Source organism: Spea bombifrons, chromosome 7 (assembly GCF_027358695.1).
Source record: "Spea bombifrons isolate aSpeBom1 chromosome 7, aSpeBom1.2.pri, whole genome shotgun sequence".
Lineage (NCBI taxonomy): Eukaryota > Metazoa > Chordata > Amphibia > Anura > Pelobatidae > Spea > Spea bombifrons.
The window spans coordinates 36,878,921-36,894,784 of record NC_071093.1 but is presented as its reverse complement, the minus strand read 5'-3'; the positions used below and the strand labels follow the sequence as shown (position 1 = coordinate 36,894,784).

The window sequence follows — 15,864 nt, the reverse complement described above, 5'->3', positions numbered from 1 at the left end:
GTAATTCTTGGAGCAGCTGCTTCTCTTTACTGAAGATCGGAGTTAGATTAAGTTTGTATCCTACGGGATAAAGTGTTCTGTAGCTTGATCTTTATTGTTTTTGCATCTTAATTACAAGATTTTTGTACATTCGTTTTATTTGTCTTCCGTCTGGTGAAAATACAACTCAGCTCGGATAGATAGGGCACTCTGCTGGATCTTTCTTGTATTACATCATAGCAGGTCATACGTTGTTCATGCGCTGAAGATAATGAAACAACTCATTATTATATATTTTGAGAATAATTTAACAAAATATTGCTGGATGCTAGCAAAAATGTTTTATATTTTATGATATTTTTTATAATATATTTTTAATTAAATATTTTTAAATTAATGGTATAGAAAAAAGAGGATTAAACAATCCTGACTTTGTAAAGTTGTGAAACAGAAGCAGCCGCTATAGAATTATTTGCCTTGATGCATCCAGACTGCCCCGATTTCTCGAGAATATCATCCTTTACTTGGTCCTAAGCCTCGTCTAATTTAAAGGCTTTCCTATCAAGTTTGAATTCCCGACCGCTCTCAGTAAAATACTTTATAATGTTACTGAGCCAGAGAGCCTTGAATTAAAATTAACCCTTTCATACCCCATTGTGAAGATTCTATATAGCGACTCGCCAAATGCTTTACCCAAGGGACTCTACTCTACCAGTCTTCAAGCAAACTTGACTTATCGTTATTTAAAGATACGCCTTTGTTTAATCCATTTATGTTCCATTTTTCTGAACTATCTATAATTATGTCACATAAATATTATTATTATGTTTTGTCAGTCAAAATACATTGGAAGAGTCACAAAATTGTTATCTAAGGGCATTCTATAATTAGCAAACCTTCGCTTTCTCACAGGGGGCATTACTCAGGGTGTCCTCCGCTTTAAATACATTGGTTCCCTTAGGGCCGAACTGTGGCCCTGGTATTTTAACACTATATGACGTATGTGTGTCCATAGGTATCCAGCCGGCGGCCGTGCACCGCAGGAACCGATTTGGGGCAATATATAGTCCTGCCAGGTATCTGCCATGGCCTGGCTGTGCTTGCGATTAAGTCTTCACTGAGGTCATGAGTTGCGGTGAGTTTACTCCAAATACAGGATGAGTGTAAGGTATTGTGAAGACAGACACTCATTCGCCAACCAAAAAAAAGGGTTAATTCTTTAATGAACAGGGACATTGATTCAAACATTGTTATAATTAATGATAAACTAATGTAACGTTAAGAGGAAAACAGTTATGTGTTAGGTACCTGTGGGTGATTTCACTTTAATGGTAACTCAAGCGCTGATAACCCATGGAATAGCCAAGCGTATGACGTGCCGTATTAGAGCTAAATTACAAGCCGTGGGTCAGACAATTCCAACAGAAGACAGAAACACGTTTTCTTCACGCTGTAAGAATTCAGCATTCTGCATCGTGGCATAATTAGAATTTAGTAGCCATAGCAATAGTCTGTCAAACTAGCCAAGGGCATCACATAAGACATGCATCAGATATGTTTCCCTGACAACAACAACTCGGCGATGGGCGAAAAAATGAAAAAGGTGGAAGCCGGGTGTTTGCCTGGAAAATTGGTAACAATTACTCCATGCAGCCACGTTTGTTTAAATCTCCACCATGACGGCGGTAAGACCACGGCGACCTGGGATTAAAAGCCTTTCTGTGCGGAGGCTCCGCTCAGTTCTCTGCGCTCACAGACCCTGAAGTAAGGCATTAAAACCGCGCATGCATTATCCCGTGCCGGCTTTCACTGCCGTGAAGGGACTGGGGAGGCATTCCAAGGAAGCTTGTTGTTATCTGTGTGTACCCAGAACATGAAGGCTATTGGAAATGAGTTGCATGAGCTTTCAATATTGTTGTCCCAAGGATCTGTTAAGTGTGCTTGTCTGTGTGTGTGTATGTCTGTGTGTGTGTATGTCTGTGTGTGTGTATGTCTGTGTGTGTGTATGTGCGTGTGTGTGTGTCTGTGTGTGTGTATGTGCGTGTGTGTGTGTGTATATGTCTGTGTGTGTATGACAACTATATTATATAGCTGGATAAGCAGCTTGGGCTCTAACCCAACCCCAAATTCGGTCCAGCTTATCAGGAATGGAGGAGTATGGTTCTTCTTCTTCGTGTTATTTTGGTACTTATATGAGAGGTGCGCCATCTGCACACGGGAGCCCCCTGAAACTCTCCCTAGGGCCACACACAGGTAGGACTAGCGGGTATGGGGACAATAAGGCTACCTGTGGTAGATTTAAAGGAGGGGGAGAGGTGGTAAAATCTGCTTGATGAGTGGCAAAAGCCTGGGTAGGAAGTGGATAGGACCAAACATCACTCTCCCCTGCCCAGACTAAACACCGCCCCAGAGGCTCAGTGATCAACTGTGAATTGTGAGGCCTTGGAGGAAAATAAAGAAAGTTTCCAGGGATGCGCATGCACTCAATGCTTTGATGAGGTTTGCGTAGTGTATAGTGGACTGGTTATTGGCCAAATAGTCAAGTAGGACCCATGAGTACTGGAAAGGGCCACTAATACTGACGGGCTGGAAACCACAAGCATCCATGATGACTTTTTATTGCAAACCTCCCAGCCTTACGAAAGAGGTACAAAGGCAAAAAATCCTGACATAGAAACATAGAATTCGATGGCACAGAAGGCCCATTCGGCCCATACAGTCTGCTTGAAATCCAGTAATCAGTCCTTGGTCTTGTCTTAGATTCAGGATAGCTTTATGCCCGTCCTATACATATTTAAATTCTCTTAAAGAGTTAACCTCTAATGCTTCTGCTGGGAAGTTGTTCCACTTATCTTCCACTCTCTTATCTACCATCCAACAATGTGTACAATCATCTGATAAGAATGTTCTCCAATAATAATACCAGTAACCAGTTGTCTAGTTAACAGAAGAAATAAACTTGTCGAACCCAACCTTAGTGGATAAAGGAATGAAAAATGTGGAGGAATTGGGACTCCCAGTATTGAAGAGAGTATTGAGGTGAGAAGGGTGTTATGCGCACTTTTGTGCTGCTTTTTGGAACAAATCAGTTACATTGGAACTGTAAAATTTCTGATTATCGGCAGTATTGGTGTGTGCATTGGCTGAAGTGTTAATGACATGATGTCTGAACGTCAGGGTAACGTTCTGAGCTCCTAGGAAGGAAATTACATCAGGGGTGGAGAGGGACTGTTCCAGTTTAATAGGGACACTTTGGAGGTATAGAACCTTACCTGCTCGTTAAGTTCCTACATGTTTCCACTAGAGGGGGTAAGGAGTCCATGTGTTTGCATCCCCTCAATGAGCAACCAGAGGGCAGCAGCTCCCATAGTGAGAGCGCCCAGGAAAGGGGGCGTGTGCCTTCGCAACATCCAATAGTGGCCAACGTCCGTGGAGAAGGCGGGTATCCGGCAGCCGAGCCAATCATAGCATGAAACTGTAGGCAAGGGGCGGGGTTGTGGCGCCAGACCCTGTGCGAGCAGTTCACACAGAGATCCGGAGCCACCTCCTCCTTCTCCTCAGGAAGCAGGAACCGAAACGAGCACTACCCCCACCTCGGCCTCCCCGCTCACCGTGTGCGCCCCCGCTGTGTGGCCCTGTCTCCCGCTGCTGGCCATGCCGGCTCGGAGAAGGTAATGAGCCGCAGAGCCCCGGGGTCTCGGCTGAGCAGCAGCACCAAGCAATACCAGCGGAGCTGGAATGACTGGCAACCCAGGTCAGTTGGCGGCCTAGGCCTCGGCAACCCCGCTGGGAGGGCACGGGGGTGTGAGAGCTTAACACAGATACCGTGGGGAGAGCGGTCAGCAGGCCTTGGGCTTAGCCGGAGACCTCCCCTCGGCACCTCGCTACCACACAGGCCTCAGCTGTCAGGGGCAGTAGCTGCTTGACATACCCTCCCCCTGCAGGGTGGTGATCAGCAGCGGCTGAGCCCCGGACACTGTCCCTGGGTCATGGCTGCATGTCTCTTTGAGCTCTATACTGAAAGCTGTTGCGTTATCCCATTGTACAGCGCTGCGGAGTATGGTGGCGCTACATAAACCAATAAATAATAATCTACCAAACAGCCGCTCCATGGGCTGCAAAACCCCGCTCACATACTACTGCTCAACGGCACATGCGACTTCTCTGTACATACAATTAACCTGCGTGTGTTTTTATTATAGATTGTTATAGTGTGATCTAATTCACAGGCATAGCAGCCTGATGAGCAGTGTCTGCATACATACGTGTGTGTGTATGTAGTCAATGATGGTGTGTGTGTTGTGTACAGTCAAGGGTGGTATGTGTGTGTGTGTGTGGTGTACAGGCAATGATGGTACATGTGTGTGGTGTATTACACATGTAAGGGATCTCTATGTATAGCTTGAAGGGTAGAATAAAGAGAGATGTGATCGTTTCTATACATTAAGGGATTTATGATGCACGGGGGGGGGGTTATTTTTAAAGCCTGAGAAATGTTAGAATAAGATGTCATAATCTATAACTGGTGAGGTCAGATGTTTAGAGGTAACGAAAGGAAGTGGATAAGTGGAACCGCCTCCTATCAGAGGCTAGTACAGTTCTGGCGTTTACACATACATGGGATAGGCATATGGCTCCTGAATCCAAGACGAGACCGTGGACTGATTAGTGTCTTTAGGAAAATGGTCCGTCCGGGTGGGCCGAATGGGTGTGATCTGCCGTTATGTTCTGTGTTAATGTATTTTTTTCTAGTAGCAGGCCGCTATACGGGGCTCCCGGACATCAATGACCTTCTCTTCGGCTTTTTGAATACATATGTGTTGGCGTTCTATAAACAGAATATGTTCTGTACTAAAAATGCTCCGTCAATACAGCTTGTCACTTTTTGTGACATTCGCAAGTCTGTGAGATTTGGCTAAAAAGCTGTTCCAGCTTCAATAGTTTGAATGGCAAAGAGTGCAAAAACTTGTTCTACGTGATGGATCTGCAGGATAGGTGGATCCAGTCACTGAGCAACCACGTTATCTAAATAGAATTTTATACACCGAAATATAAACCAAAGAAAAAAGCAAAATAAAGGGTCCGGTGCCCCAAATACATGGGGGGATCTCCGGAGTGCGCTCCAGTATATGATTTCATTGTACGAGGAATTGGTCCTTGGTGATTTATAGTGTTGCTATAATGTTTCTTTTTTTAATATTCCTCAATGTAGCCAACAATTTATTGCAACATAGTAATGGGATGTTTTGCCTTATGGGGTCAGCTTGTCCATCACAACGAGAGGACTGGTGTCCGGTGCCAGCGTGGTCTCAAACTGTCGGTTCCAGCGCCGTGTGTGTACTCGGTGCTGCGTGATTTGGGTTTACAATCAAGGCCTGTTTAGCTTCATTTGTATAAGTACTGACGGGGTAGATAAATCTCCCGCTACTACAGCGACTAGGTATTCATTTTTTGCTGCGTGGAATATAAAGTTAACGTTTTCTTCCATGGCAATTGGTTCTCTCTGCATATTAACCCATGCCTAGCCAAGGCCTATCTTTGTTTGATAGAATAGGAGACAGTGAGTGTTGGTGGCCTATGAGTGACGGGTTATTATCAGATTTTCTGCCAATGTCGCCTTTCCACATTCAATGAATAATCTGCAGCATACTCCTTTACGCCGTGGAGCGCAGACTTGGGGACAGATATTTGAGAGGAGAAGAGGTTTTTAGCCATCTCCGCTACGGCTCACTTTCCACCATTCCTGGTCCCGGGTTGCCTTTTTTAAGACTTTCGGTACAAGTGAGAGGGGTATGAGCGCTGGGAATCATGTGATGAGAGCTAGAAGAAAACTGTGGTGGTCTTTAGGCAGATGAGGTATAGCTGTAGGTCGCTATAGGGGGAATCTCATTGATTTAAGCCTAGGTAAAGGTTTGGGGTCATGTAACTCTTAGTGGCAGAGAGGAGGTAAAGCCGTAAGAATCTTTGACTATATATTACCGGTATATATTAAAGAGCCGTGAAAGCCTGGCGCTGGCGTCTCCTTGAGACTTCCCGAGTGATTTGGTTTCCATTGTTGGGAAATGCCGGACAGTTTGGTAAACCCTGAATTCTGTGTTCATGTCGAGGTGAGAAAGGGATGATGCTGGGGTGGGGGGCACTTTTGTGAAGTATTTTGTACACAAAAGGGGGAAATAGCTATTTGTGTTAATTCTTTAATGTTGCTGTGATCCTTATTTGTTTATTTGCTGTAGATACCGGAGAGTATAATGTTTTGTCCAAGTGGAACAGCACCCTTAATGCTAAATGTGCGCAGAGACGTGTAGGGATGTCCAGTGCGGATACCTGTAATCTGTTTGATTCCACGTGATGATGCCGCATGCACCGAAGATGTAGATTGCGGGATAGTTTTTGATCCGGCTGTGTCGTGATAATGGTGAATATGCCGGCGTGGGACAGGGAGATCGCTGCAGAGATCTGATGGCTTCGGCCAGATCATTGTTTGAAGGGGGGGCAAAAGATGTCCCATATTACTGTTCGGTAGTAAGAAAAAACTAGGACTGAGAGACCGACAGACCGATGGGTTGGGTGAAGAGCTCATGTTTTTGGGTATTTGTGTTCAAAGCTTTGCGTGTCGTGAAACGTCGTCTCCGTGTTACACAGGATGGGGGCTGTTAGCTGTTGTATTTTAAACGCCCCTCAGTACTGTCGCATTTACATTTTCTAACCCTTCATTATTGAGACCAAGTGGCGGGTTTCTCGGCTCCTTATTATACCGATAGACAAGCAGGGCCGGCGACTTCCCGGCATGCGCTGGCTGTGGGGAGAGACCTGTCCAGAAACCCTCCCATCCGGCCACCAATAAAAGCGCCTCCGCGGGGAAGGGCTGTCTGTATAGAAATGGCAGCTACCTGTTCTGCAAGAAGAGAATCTGTGGGTATATTGTAGGTGACTTGTCTGTATTATCGTGTTTACGCGTCAGTTTGGAAATTGAAACTGAAAACGTAGATAGTGAGTGCAGAATAAACGACGTGGGCTTTAAATGTATTGTGTGTGTTGGGGTGAATGCGGGCTGCAGTATTATCCTATACCGCGGTACGTTCAATTCTTTTCTAATAAATTGGCCAAACGCGACGGCTTTTATAAACAATAAACATGAGTGGATTTTCCTTTTTCCCCCCGTAGTATGACGGTACACGTGCCAACAGGTTTCAGTAAAATGAGCTTTTTACACTTATAGTTTCCCGGTGGGGGTAAAGACTGCATGTGTTTGATTTACATATTTAGTGTAACGATATTACTTTTAGAATATAACAGTATGTTTGCCAGTAACGGAAAGAGGTTTCAGTAGAAAGTGCTTATTAGGCCCTGGTATGATGCATGGCTGTTTCTCTATGATAGGAAGGTAATAATACTGATCTACCCCTTTAGTAGCTGTTTGGATGAAGCAAGTTGGTCATTTTCTTTCTTTCTCCTTCCAATGTCAGAGGAATATTTCCTTTCTGTGACCCAAATCCCGCTGTCTCTCTTCTTTGAGCTCAGAATGTTTGGTGCCCGGCCAAGGAAACAACTTATAAACATAAGAAAATGTCTAGCTGGGATATTGTAACTGCGATGCATTCTTATGATTACTAATATTACATATAATAGCCGTGCGTGTCACCGGGCCCCTAAACTAAGGGTCCCTCTGCCCATTCAGTAGGCTGTGTGCACGTCTCCACTCCTACAGGAGTTAGTAATATTTTCATTGGAAAAGATTTGTTCCCTGGCTTTGTAAATACAGAATATTGACTTATACACCAACAATAAATCTGCAGATCCCTGCTGTGTACCAGCTGAGTATTTACCAACTTTTAAAGGAAAATACCTGAAGTGTGCACGCCCCGATCCCAGTATATATTGCACACCCTGGTCCCTGTGTATATTGCACACCCTGGTCCCCTATGCTTTATTTCACAGGTGTGTGTTTTTTAGATTGCTAGCTTTGGTTTCTGTACTTAAATCCTTTAAAAAGCTCACACCGCGTCATCTTTCAATCTCTTCTTTGATATTAAACTTGCTTCATATGTCAGGAAATATAGTATTGCCTTGTGAGTGAACCCCCCCCCACCATTGGTTTCACTAGAACGATTCTCCGATATCACACGTTATTGTGAAGTGAAACTCGGTTGTTTCTATGAACCTTTAATAAATCCCCCCCAAGCCTTCACATGTGACAGCGGTTTAATTATTCTGCCACGTCTAATAGATCCACCTTCACCCGTATCTGATTAACACAACGATCCTCCGCTCCAGCTCTGGGACTGTAGTGTTTACAAAGTTGTAAATAAAATGAAGCCTCAACGTACCCTTTAAAGTGTTTCTGTGAGTCGCTCTATGGAGCTGCTTGGCCCTGTCCTCATCGCTGATCGTAGATACCGGCCTGTACAGCAGCGGTTCACCGGTCGCCCCATCTGTCCCGTTGAGTGCCATCTACAGATTATGTCTGGGTTTAGCGCTCTAAGGCTGCTGGTTCACTTTCCTGGAAGCCACTACCTGTCAAGCTGCGCCTTCTGTATGAAATGCCTCATAACACAAAGGAGTTTGAGCTTTGAGTTACTCATGTAAAAAAAATTGCCTACTAGCCCAGGTGTGTCTGTCAGTCGTGGATGTGTTTCTTTATATTTGCCCAGAACTGGAGTGTGATTGTTGATAACTGACTGTTATATTTTACTCCTTGCAGATCGGAAAGTTCTTCAGCCGACCACGACAATTTAAAATATTCTGCTTCCAGAGACCGGGGCAGTACTGCCTCTTATGGATCACATACTTCAGGTACAGCCAGCGTTGCTCGACAAAAGCATGATGATATCCGGGTCCATACTGACGTGCAGAATGAAGAGGAAGGTATGCAGGCCGCTTCTTTCTTGTAGTTTTTGTGCATATAGGGATCTATAGTCCAAGCGCATACAAAAATCCTCCGGTGGCCTAGTTTGATACAGCACCATGTGCACTGTAATGCACCGCTTTGTGCCCCACACACCTTGCAAATGCATGGAAGATGCAAAGTGTTGAAGTTTGGATGGAGGGTTTAACTTCATGGACTTGGGTCGTTTTTCAACCTTCTGTACTATGTTCCCTGCTCAATCAACCCATCTTAGAGATGTGCTCTTTATTCCATTTTTATGCAAACAAATGTGTCCTTGGGCACTTGGGATTCTTTTATTTAATTGTTGAAGCTGGAACCAGAAACATTGACCTGGCACACCTAAGTTTGAAGTTGAATTTATTGAATAAATCTTCCCCGACCTGTTGTACTTGTGTAGGGCTCATAACGTGTTGCCTGGTTTGTACCGAGCAGATTGGAGGTGGGCAGGTTCTTTCTGTGCTTGTTGGATCGCCCTCACCTATAGTACAGGTGACTTGATCTCCAGAAGCATGCGCATCTTCTGAGAGTCCAAAGAAAGGCCACCAAGGGTTGTCAAAATGTATATGTCGGGTTTTACTACAGGAAGGAAGTGTACGTCAGAGGATAAATATATTAGACAAGTTGTCATAATGTAAACGCTTTTTCTGATGCCCGTGGTGTACAGAAATATTTTGCTTGGCGGTGATGGATAAGTGAAATAGCCTCGATAATAGGATGTCCTGATCATAAGACTTGGATCAGGTAGATTTTGATGTCTTAACAGCAGGTAGCAAAATAGGCAATGAACCTTGACAAATAATATTTTTTTCAGTGATTACTGTTTCAGAGTACACTTACCTGTAGGCTTGTGCACTTCTGCTCATCTCTGTAAATTATGTGTTTCCTTTTGATCTAGATAATTACAGCATCAATGGAGGATCTGGAGAAAATGCTTTTGGTCGGAAGTCGTTGGGGCAAGAGCTGAGGGTTAACAATGTGAGTCCTGATTTCACCACTGTCCAGCATGGAAACCGTGCTTTAGGATCTAAAGATATGAGGAAATCCCAGGGTAAGTTGGATTTGTGGGTGCCGTATGTTTATTGTTATAAGTGTTCATGTACGTTATTCGCCTGTCATTGTGTAGGCACTAGAGATAATCATAGAAAAAATGGACTGTACCTTCAAAGTGATTTATTAGAAATGACTGCCAAAATAATGCACACATACAATGGGGGGAGGCATCTTAACATTCTGCCCTTAGGATCTGTGTGATTTATAACGTCTTAAGATCTCTCCGGTATTTAGTCGCTGATTGTGGTTGGTTTGGATCAGGCAACCGTTGTGAGGGTTGGGAGAGGAGTAATGACGGCATTTGATGAGATAACGCTAGAGCCGCCATGTGAGGCCAATGAACGTCTTCAAAACAATTACATTGACAAAAAAGCACAAACTATAGTTCCATTAAATTAATATTTATGCCGAACCGATGGCAACAGTTCCCCTTTAAGCTTTTCATGTTACAGGTTTTTTGTACTCTTCTCACAGAGCGTTCGCTGTCTTATTCTGATGAGTCCCGACTGTCGAATCTTCTTCGGAGGATTACCCGGGAAGACGACAGGGACCGAAGACTAGCAACCGTTAAGCAACTGAAAGAATTTATTCAGCAGCCAGAAAACAAAATGGTAAGAAGCCAACCTTTCTGTATCATCACTGCCCCTGTGGTCATATAGGGGCAGTGGGTAACAATAGGTACGGTTACAGTATGTGGAGCTGTGACTCTGCCCAAGTCCCAGAACTGAAGCCTGTACACATTCGTTCAATATTAAGATGTCTGAACCTTTCTTCACCTGCTGCCAGAGCAGAGATGCTTGGCAATGACTACATTAATGTAATCTTTATCTTAGGACAGCACTTTATAACCTCTACAGGACCATTTGACAGAATTATTAGATGGGCATCAATTGTTCCTCACATAATTACATGAAATAAGCAGATTTTGTTATTGCTAGTAAACCAGAAAACATTTTTAGTGAACATTGTGTTAATCTTAACATTCTAACTTGTTAAAATAGCAACATGATGAAACCTGAATACCAGATTTATGTGTTTTTGTGCTAATGAGTTACTGAAATGCGTAGAGACCATACTTTATTAACAATGCTCTCTTCGTAGGTGCTGGTTAAGCAACTTGACAATATCCTGACGGCTATTAATGATGTGCTCAATGAAAGGTATGTTTTTGTTTTTTTTTGCAGGCAGTAATTGTGACTTTTTGTGTGCCATTAAACAGGTGATGTGCCCCCATCCGAAATCAAAAGTTGTCACTTTCTGGGGAACTTTTAAAAGGGATTTTTCTTTAAAAACAAGACCGATCCTAAAGAAGCTGTAGTATTTTTAAAACTTTACATCACTGATCAGACCGGTTGTTACTGTGGGTCCGTTCCAAGTTCTGGCAGCTGCTATTAATCAAAAGGCTGGGTAGCCCTACCTAATGCACGTTTCCCACGTGTGACGTGTGTATAAGCCCTGCCAATAAACCTCAACGTGCTCTCGATGGTGGTGTGATTACAGGAGGTGGCCGTGTGTTTTGGTAGCCAGCCTGAATACTGAATAAACGCCTTAGAGGCTTCTTGGGACTTGGCTTAGTGCCTGATTTACCGTAAGGTTGTCAGCTGACTCCTGGGCTTTCTTTCAGAGAATCGGCTTCAAAATACTTGCTTTGTTGATGGACATTAATATAAATATTAAAGGTGGGATTCAGGAGAGTGTTTTCCTATAATTTGTTTTGCGTCCATATGATTTTTTTGCTTGCTAATATTTGTTTTATCCAATGGATGCGCCTGATTCTGATTATCTCTTTGCCATTCTTTCTGCAGTAGCAAGCTGCTTCAGGAATTGAGACAAGAGGGGGCGCAGTGCCTCGGCCTGCTCTGCGCTTCCCTGAGCTATGAAGCGGAGAAGATCTTTAAGTGGGTTTTTAACAAATTTAGTTCATCGTCCAAGGATGAAGTCAAACTTCTCTTCTTATGTGCCACCTACAAAGCTCTGGAAACTGTGGGTGAAAAGAAGGCATTTTCATCAGTAATGCAGGTGGGGGCGTTATGCATCTAACAGCACATTTCTTAAAGCGTCCTTTTTATTTTTGTGTTCTCTAAGCCGGCACATGATGTGATTTCCTGGAACTGGCCCCTAGGCAGTGTGTAGAGATGGTTGATATACATATGAACAGCATCTGATCTGTTCCCTAAATGTGGAGATGGTTGAATCTATTGCGTTTTGACCAGTTCACGATAAAGTATTAATTGAGCCCTTCGCTGTCCCTTTTAATAATTGATCAGCTGTACCAGTCTGAAGTATGCCAAGTATGAGCAGCGTCTGAGGATGTAATTAAACGAACAATTCTTGTATTTTCTTTCTTTTTAAAAATGTTTAAAATTGCTTGGTTTTCAGTTGGTTATGACCAGTCTGCAGTCTATATTGGAAAACGTGGATACTCCTGAACTGCTGTGCCAATGTGTGAAGTGCATCTTGCTTGTGTCCCGATGTTACCCACATATTTTCAGCACTAATTTTAGGGTAAGCATTAAGAGCCACATATATAAGGAGCTTGTAGCAGAGTTCTTCTCGTATCACTAGACACATGCATTTTATGGCTACTATATTCAGTTGAGGGGCAAACGTATAAACCTGGGGTGTGTATGCTATCATAAATTATACTTTATAGAGTGATTGGAAAAGGGAAGACTAAATGAGCTAATTGATTATTTTATGCCGGCACTATGTAACAAGAAGTTTTACTATTTAGCATTTCTTAAAGGGATAGGATCTATAGAACTGCATAAAGTTGGTTAATGAAGAAAGTCTCTGCTACCATTATGATATTAAGGGGGGGGGTGATACGTTTATCCAGTAGGCACACCAGAGTTCTATTTTTGTTTGTTGTAGGATACCGTTGATATTTTGGTTGGTTGGCACATAGATCATACTCAGAAACCATCACTAACACAGCAAGTGTCAGGTAAGATTCATATTGGTAATAGATTTTCTAGGCCCAGAAAACAGATTAGTATAATAAAGTGGCATATTTCAAAAGAAACATTTTTGTTAGAACTTGTTACTCAAATGTTCATTGATTCCGGATACTTGGGCCATTGTGAAGGCCGGTGTCCGTGCCTTTTCTGATTAATTATCCATGCCTTAATTTGTGATACATCAATCATCGCTTTGTAACAATAATTTATGTATCTTCTCTCTGGCAACTAATTTGCTGTATCTTCAGAACTGAAGTCTAAAGTATGAAGATCTCTTAATGTGTGTGGGGGGTGTTTGTATGAATTCAGACAGCCACCACAAAAATCCACATATGTATTTATTGATTTCATTGCTTGCGTCTATGATGTTGGTACATTGAAAATGTCTCCACAAATTTTGTATTTTTTATAAAGGCTCTAAAAGTTTCAAACTTCTGTTTTGTTTGTAGGGTGGCTACAAAGCTTGGAGCCCTTTTGGGTCGCAGATCTAGCTTTCTCCACTACTCTCTTGGGACAGTTCTTGGAAGACATGGAAGCTTATGCAGAGGTAATAGATTTGTGTTGTCTGTACATACAATGTGTGTTTTCCATCCATAAAATAAAAAGATTGTTGCTTCAAAATATCTATATTCTAAATCAGACAAAAAATGGTCATTGTGCTTTCTGACACTTGTCTTTTTTCCATCAGTCTCTTATGTGATGACCTTGGTGTCTAATATAGATGTTCTTTTGCCTCCGAATCATATGAAACACATCAGAAAATGTTTTTTTTTCTCTTAATGGATTTAACAATTATGATATGCCCCTGACACCTGCTGATTTTTTTTTCATGCAGTATAAATTAATCAATTTTTTTTTATACCAGGGTACTAACATGGCTGAAATTCTTTGAAAAATATCTTGCTAACATATCTTTTCAATTCCCTCCTTAGGACCTGGGCAATGTGGCCTCAGGAGAGTCAGTTGATGAAGATATTCCTCCTCCATCTGTTTCTTTACCAAAGCTGGCAGCTTTGCTTAGAGTTTTTAGTACTGTTGTACGTAGTATTGGGGAGCGTTTCAGCCCAATCAGAGGACCCCCCATCACCGAAGCTTACGTTACAGATGTAAGTTGTTTTTGTTCTTCATTGTTGTCCTTTGTCACACTAGTTGGGAATCTCTCTAGATGCAAGCTCAGTTAATGCCATATAGGTCTAAATTAAGTAGCCTACTAGTAAATTTTATAAAGCATCTCTGTCCTTTGTAGATCAGCGCATGCAGTGTTAGATTAATCTATCGGTGAAAATTGTTCAGTCTCAAACACTGACAGAAAGTGATGTTTTGCACAATAGGTGTCGCAACGAGTTCTTGAAAGTTGAAATGTGGGCAAATTCTATTTCTGCAGATCCTTTATCGTGTAATGAGATGTGTGACCGCTGCCAACCAGGTGTTCTCTTCAGAAACTGTGCTAACGGCTGCCAATGAGTGTGTTGGTGTTCTGCTGGGCAGCATGGACCCCAGCATGGCGATTCACTGTGAGATGGTCATTACGTATGGCTTGGATCAGCTGGAGAACTGCCACATGTCCTGCACCGATTACATCATCTCGGTGCTGCACCTGCTTACCTTGGTAAGCCCCCAGCAGTACTTTCATGGGTTAATTAATTGTACAATTATGTTTTACAAGAATGAGGATACAGAATATATTTGCTCCATGTTGTGTTAAAAAAAGTTGAATAAAAAAAAAAGAAAAAAATCCCACAAATATAATAACTGTACTTTGCCAGATCCTAATAAACAGATATCAGAATGTCTCTGCGGAGTTAAACTGTGATGTTCGAGGTGCAGGTCTCTCTAACAACTTTCTCATCCTCAGATCGTTGAACAGATTAACACAAAACTACCAGCAACGTTTGTGGAGAGGCTTTTTGTCCCAGACTCCAAACTGCTTGCACTACGGTATCATAAAGAGAAAGAGGTAAGGAATCAGTAGCCATTTTGTTTTTTCTATCATGCCCAAGAACCTTCTTGCCGTTTTATTTCATTATTCTTGAAATTACAACCTTTGGCTAAAATTATGTAATGCATTTTCACAATTTGCTAGGTAGGAAATCTTTGTAAAGACTTTTGTTTAAGCTGCATTTTTGTTAAATTGGTGAGATTGTCACTATGCCCCAAATGAAGTTTTTTTTTTTTTTTTTTTTTTTTTTTTTTTAATAGTATGATAGGCAGAGATTTCTACTATCGTTGGGCATTATATCACTCTTGTCCAACCACAACATTTCATTGTCCTTAAATGTAACTGTATCCATATTATTTGTTTTGAAGGTTATTGGAGCAGCACAAACCGTATATCAAGCAGTATTGTCTCTCAAGAACATCCCTGTCCTGGAAACCGCATACAAACTGATTTTGGGAGAAATGACATGCGCTTTGAACAACCTTTTGAATTGCTTACAACTTCCCGAGGCATGTTGCGAAATCCAACACGACGCTTTCAAGAACCATACCTTCAGCGTGGACAATGCAAAGTTTGTTTTTATATATGACCTTAGTGTCTTGACAACCATTGGAAATGCAAAAAATTCACTGATTGGCGTAAGTATTTCTTCTTTTCAGTCTTTCTCTATATTTAAAAAGTAGATATTGAGGCAAATAAATCTATAGTTATTTATCGTCCATGCAGATCAACAGATCTGCATAAAGTATGTCTTCTTAACTTGGCTGTTTTCAGATTATTATTTTTTTTTTTAATTTAACCTTTTTCTATAATTAACAGAATTTTCTCATTATTGTGTTTCAGATGTGGGCGCTTTCTCCCACTGTGTTTGCATTGCTGAGTAAGAACTTAATGATTGTCCATGATGACATAGCCATCCACTATCCAGCTGTACAGTATGCAGTTCTCTACACATTATATTCTCACTGTACTAGGTAAGGAAAATCTATGTATAGTACATGTTACATATAGTACTTATGTTATATCCATGTTATGACCAACATAGAACA

At 42.1% G+C, this 15,864-nt stretch overlaps 1 protein-coding gene across 1 annotated transcript in view; it reads left to right on the top strand.

Moving 5' to 3' along the window:
• The first annotated feature begins 3,538 nt into the window (after positions 1-3,538).
• SMG1 (SMG1 nonsense mediated mRNA decay associated PI3K related kinase) overlaps positions 3,539-15,864 on the top strand; it is a 39,653-nt gene continuing 27,327 nt past the window's right edge. Inside the window, exons 1-14 of the mRNA XM_053470643.1 lie at positions 3,539-3,733; positions 8,681-8,844; positions 9,762-9,914; positions 10,391-10,527; positions 11,018-11,076; positions 11,722-11,935; positions 12,296-12,421; positions 12,791-12,863; positions 13,326-13,423; positions 13,809-13,982; positions 14,261-14,485; positions 14,732-14,833; positions 15,184-15,453; positions 15,659-15,789. Coding sequence (XP_053326618.1) covers positions 3,654-3,733; positions 8,681-8,844; positions 9,762-9,914; positions 10,391-10,527; positions 11,018-11,076; positions 11,722-11,935; positions 12,296-12,421; positions 12,791-12,863; positions 13,326-13,423; positions 13,809-13,982; positions 14,261-14,485; positions 14,732-14,833; positions 15,184-15,453; positions 15,659-15,789 — 2,006 coding nt within the window. The 5' untranslated portion in view covers positions 3,539-3,653. The remainder of the gene's footprint in view (positions 3,734-8,680; positions 8,845-9,761; positions 9,915-10,390; positions 10,528-11,017; positions 11,077-11,721; positions 11,936-12,295; positions 12,422-12,790; positions 12,864-13,325; positions 13,424-13,808; positions 13,983-14,260; positions 14,486-14,731; positions 14,834-15,183; positions 15,454-15,658; positions 15,790-15,864) is intronic.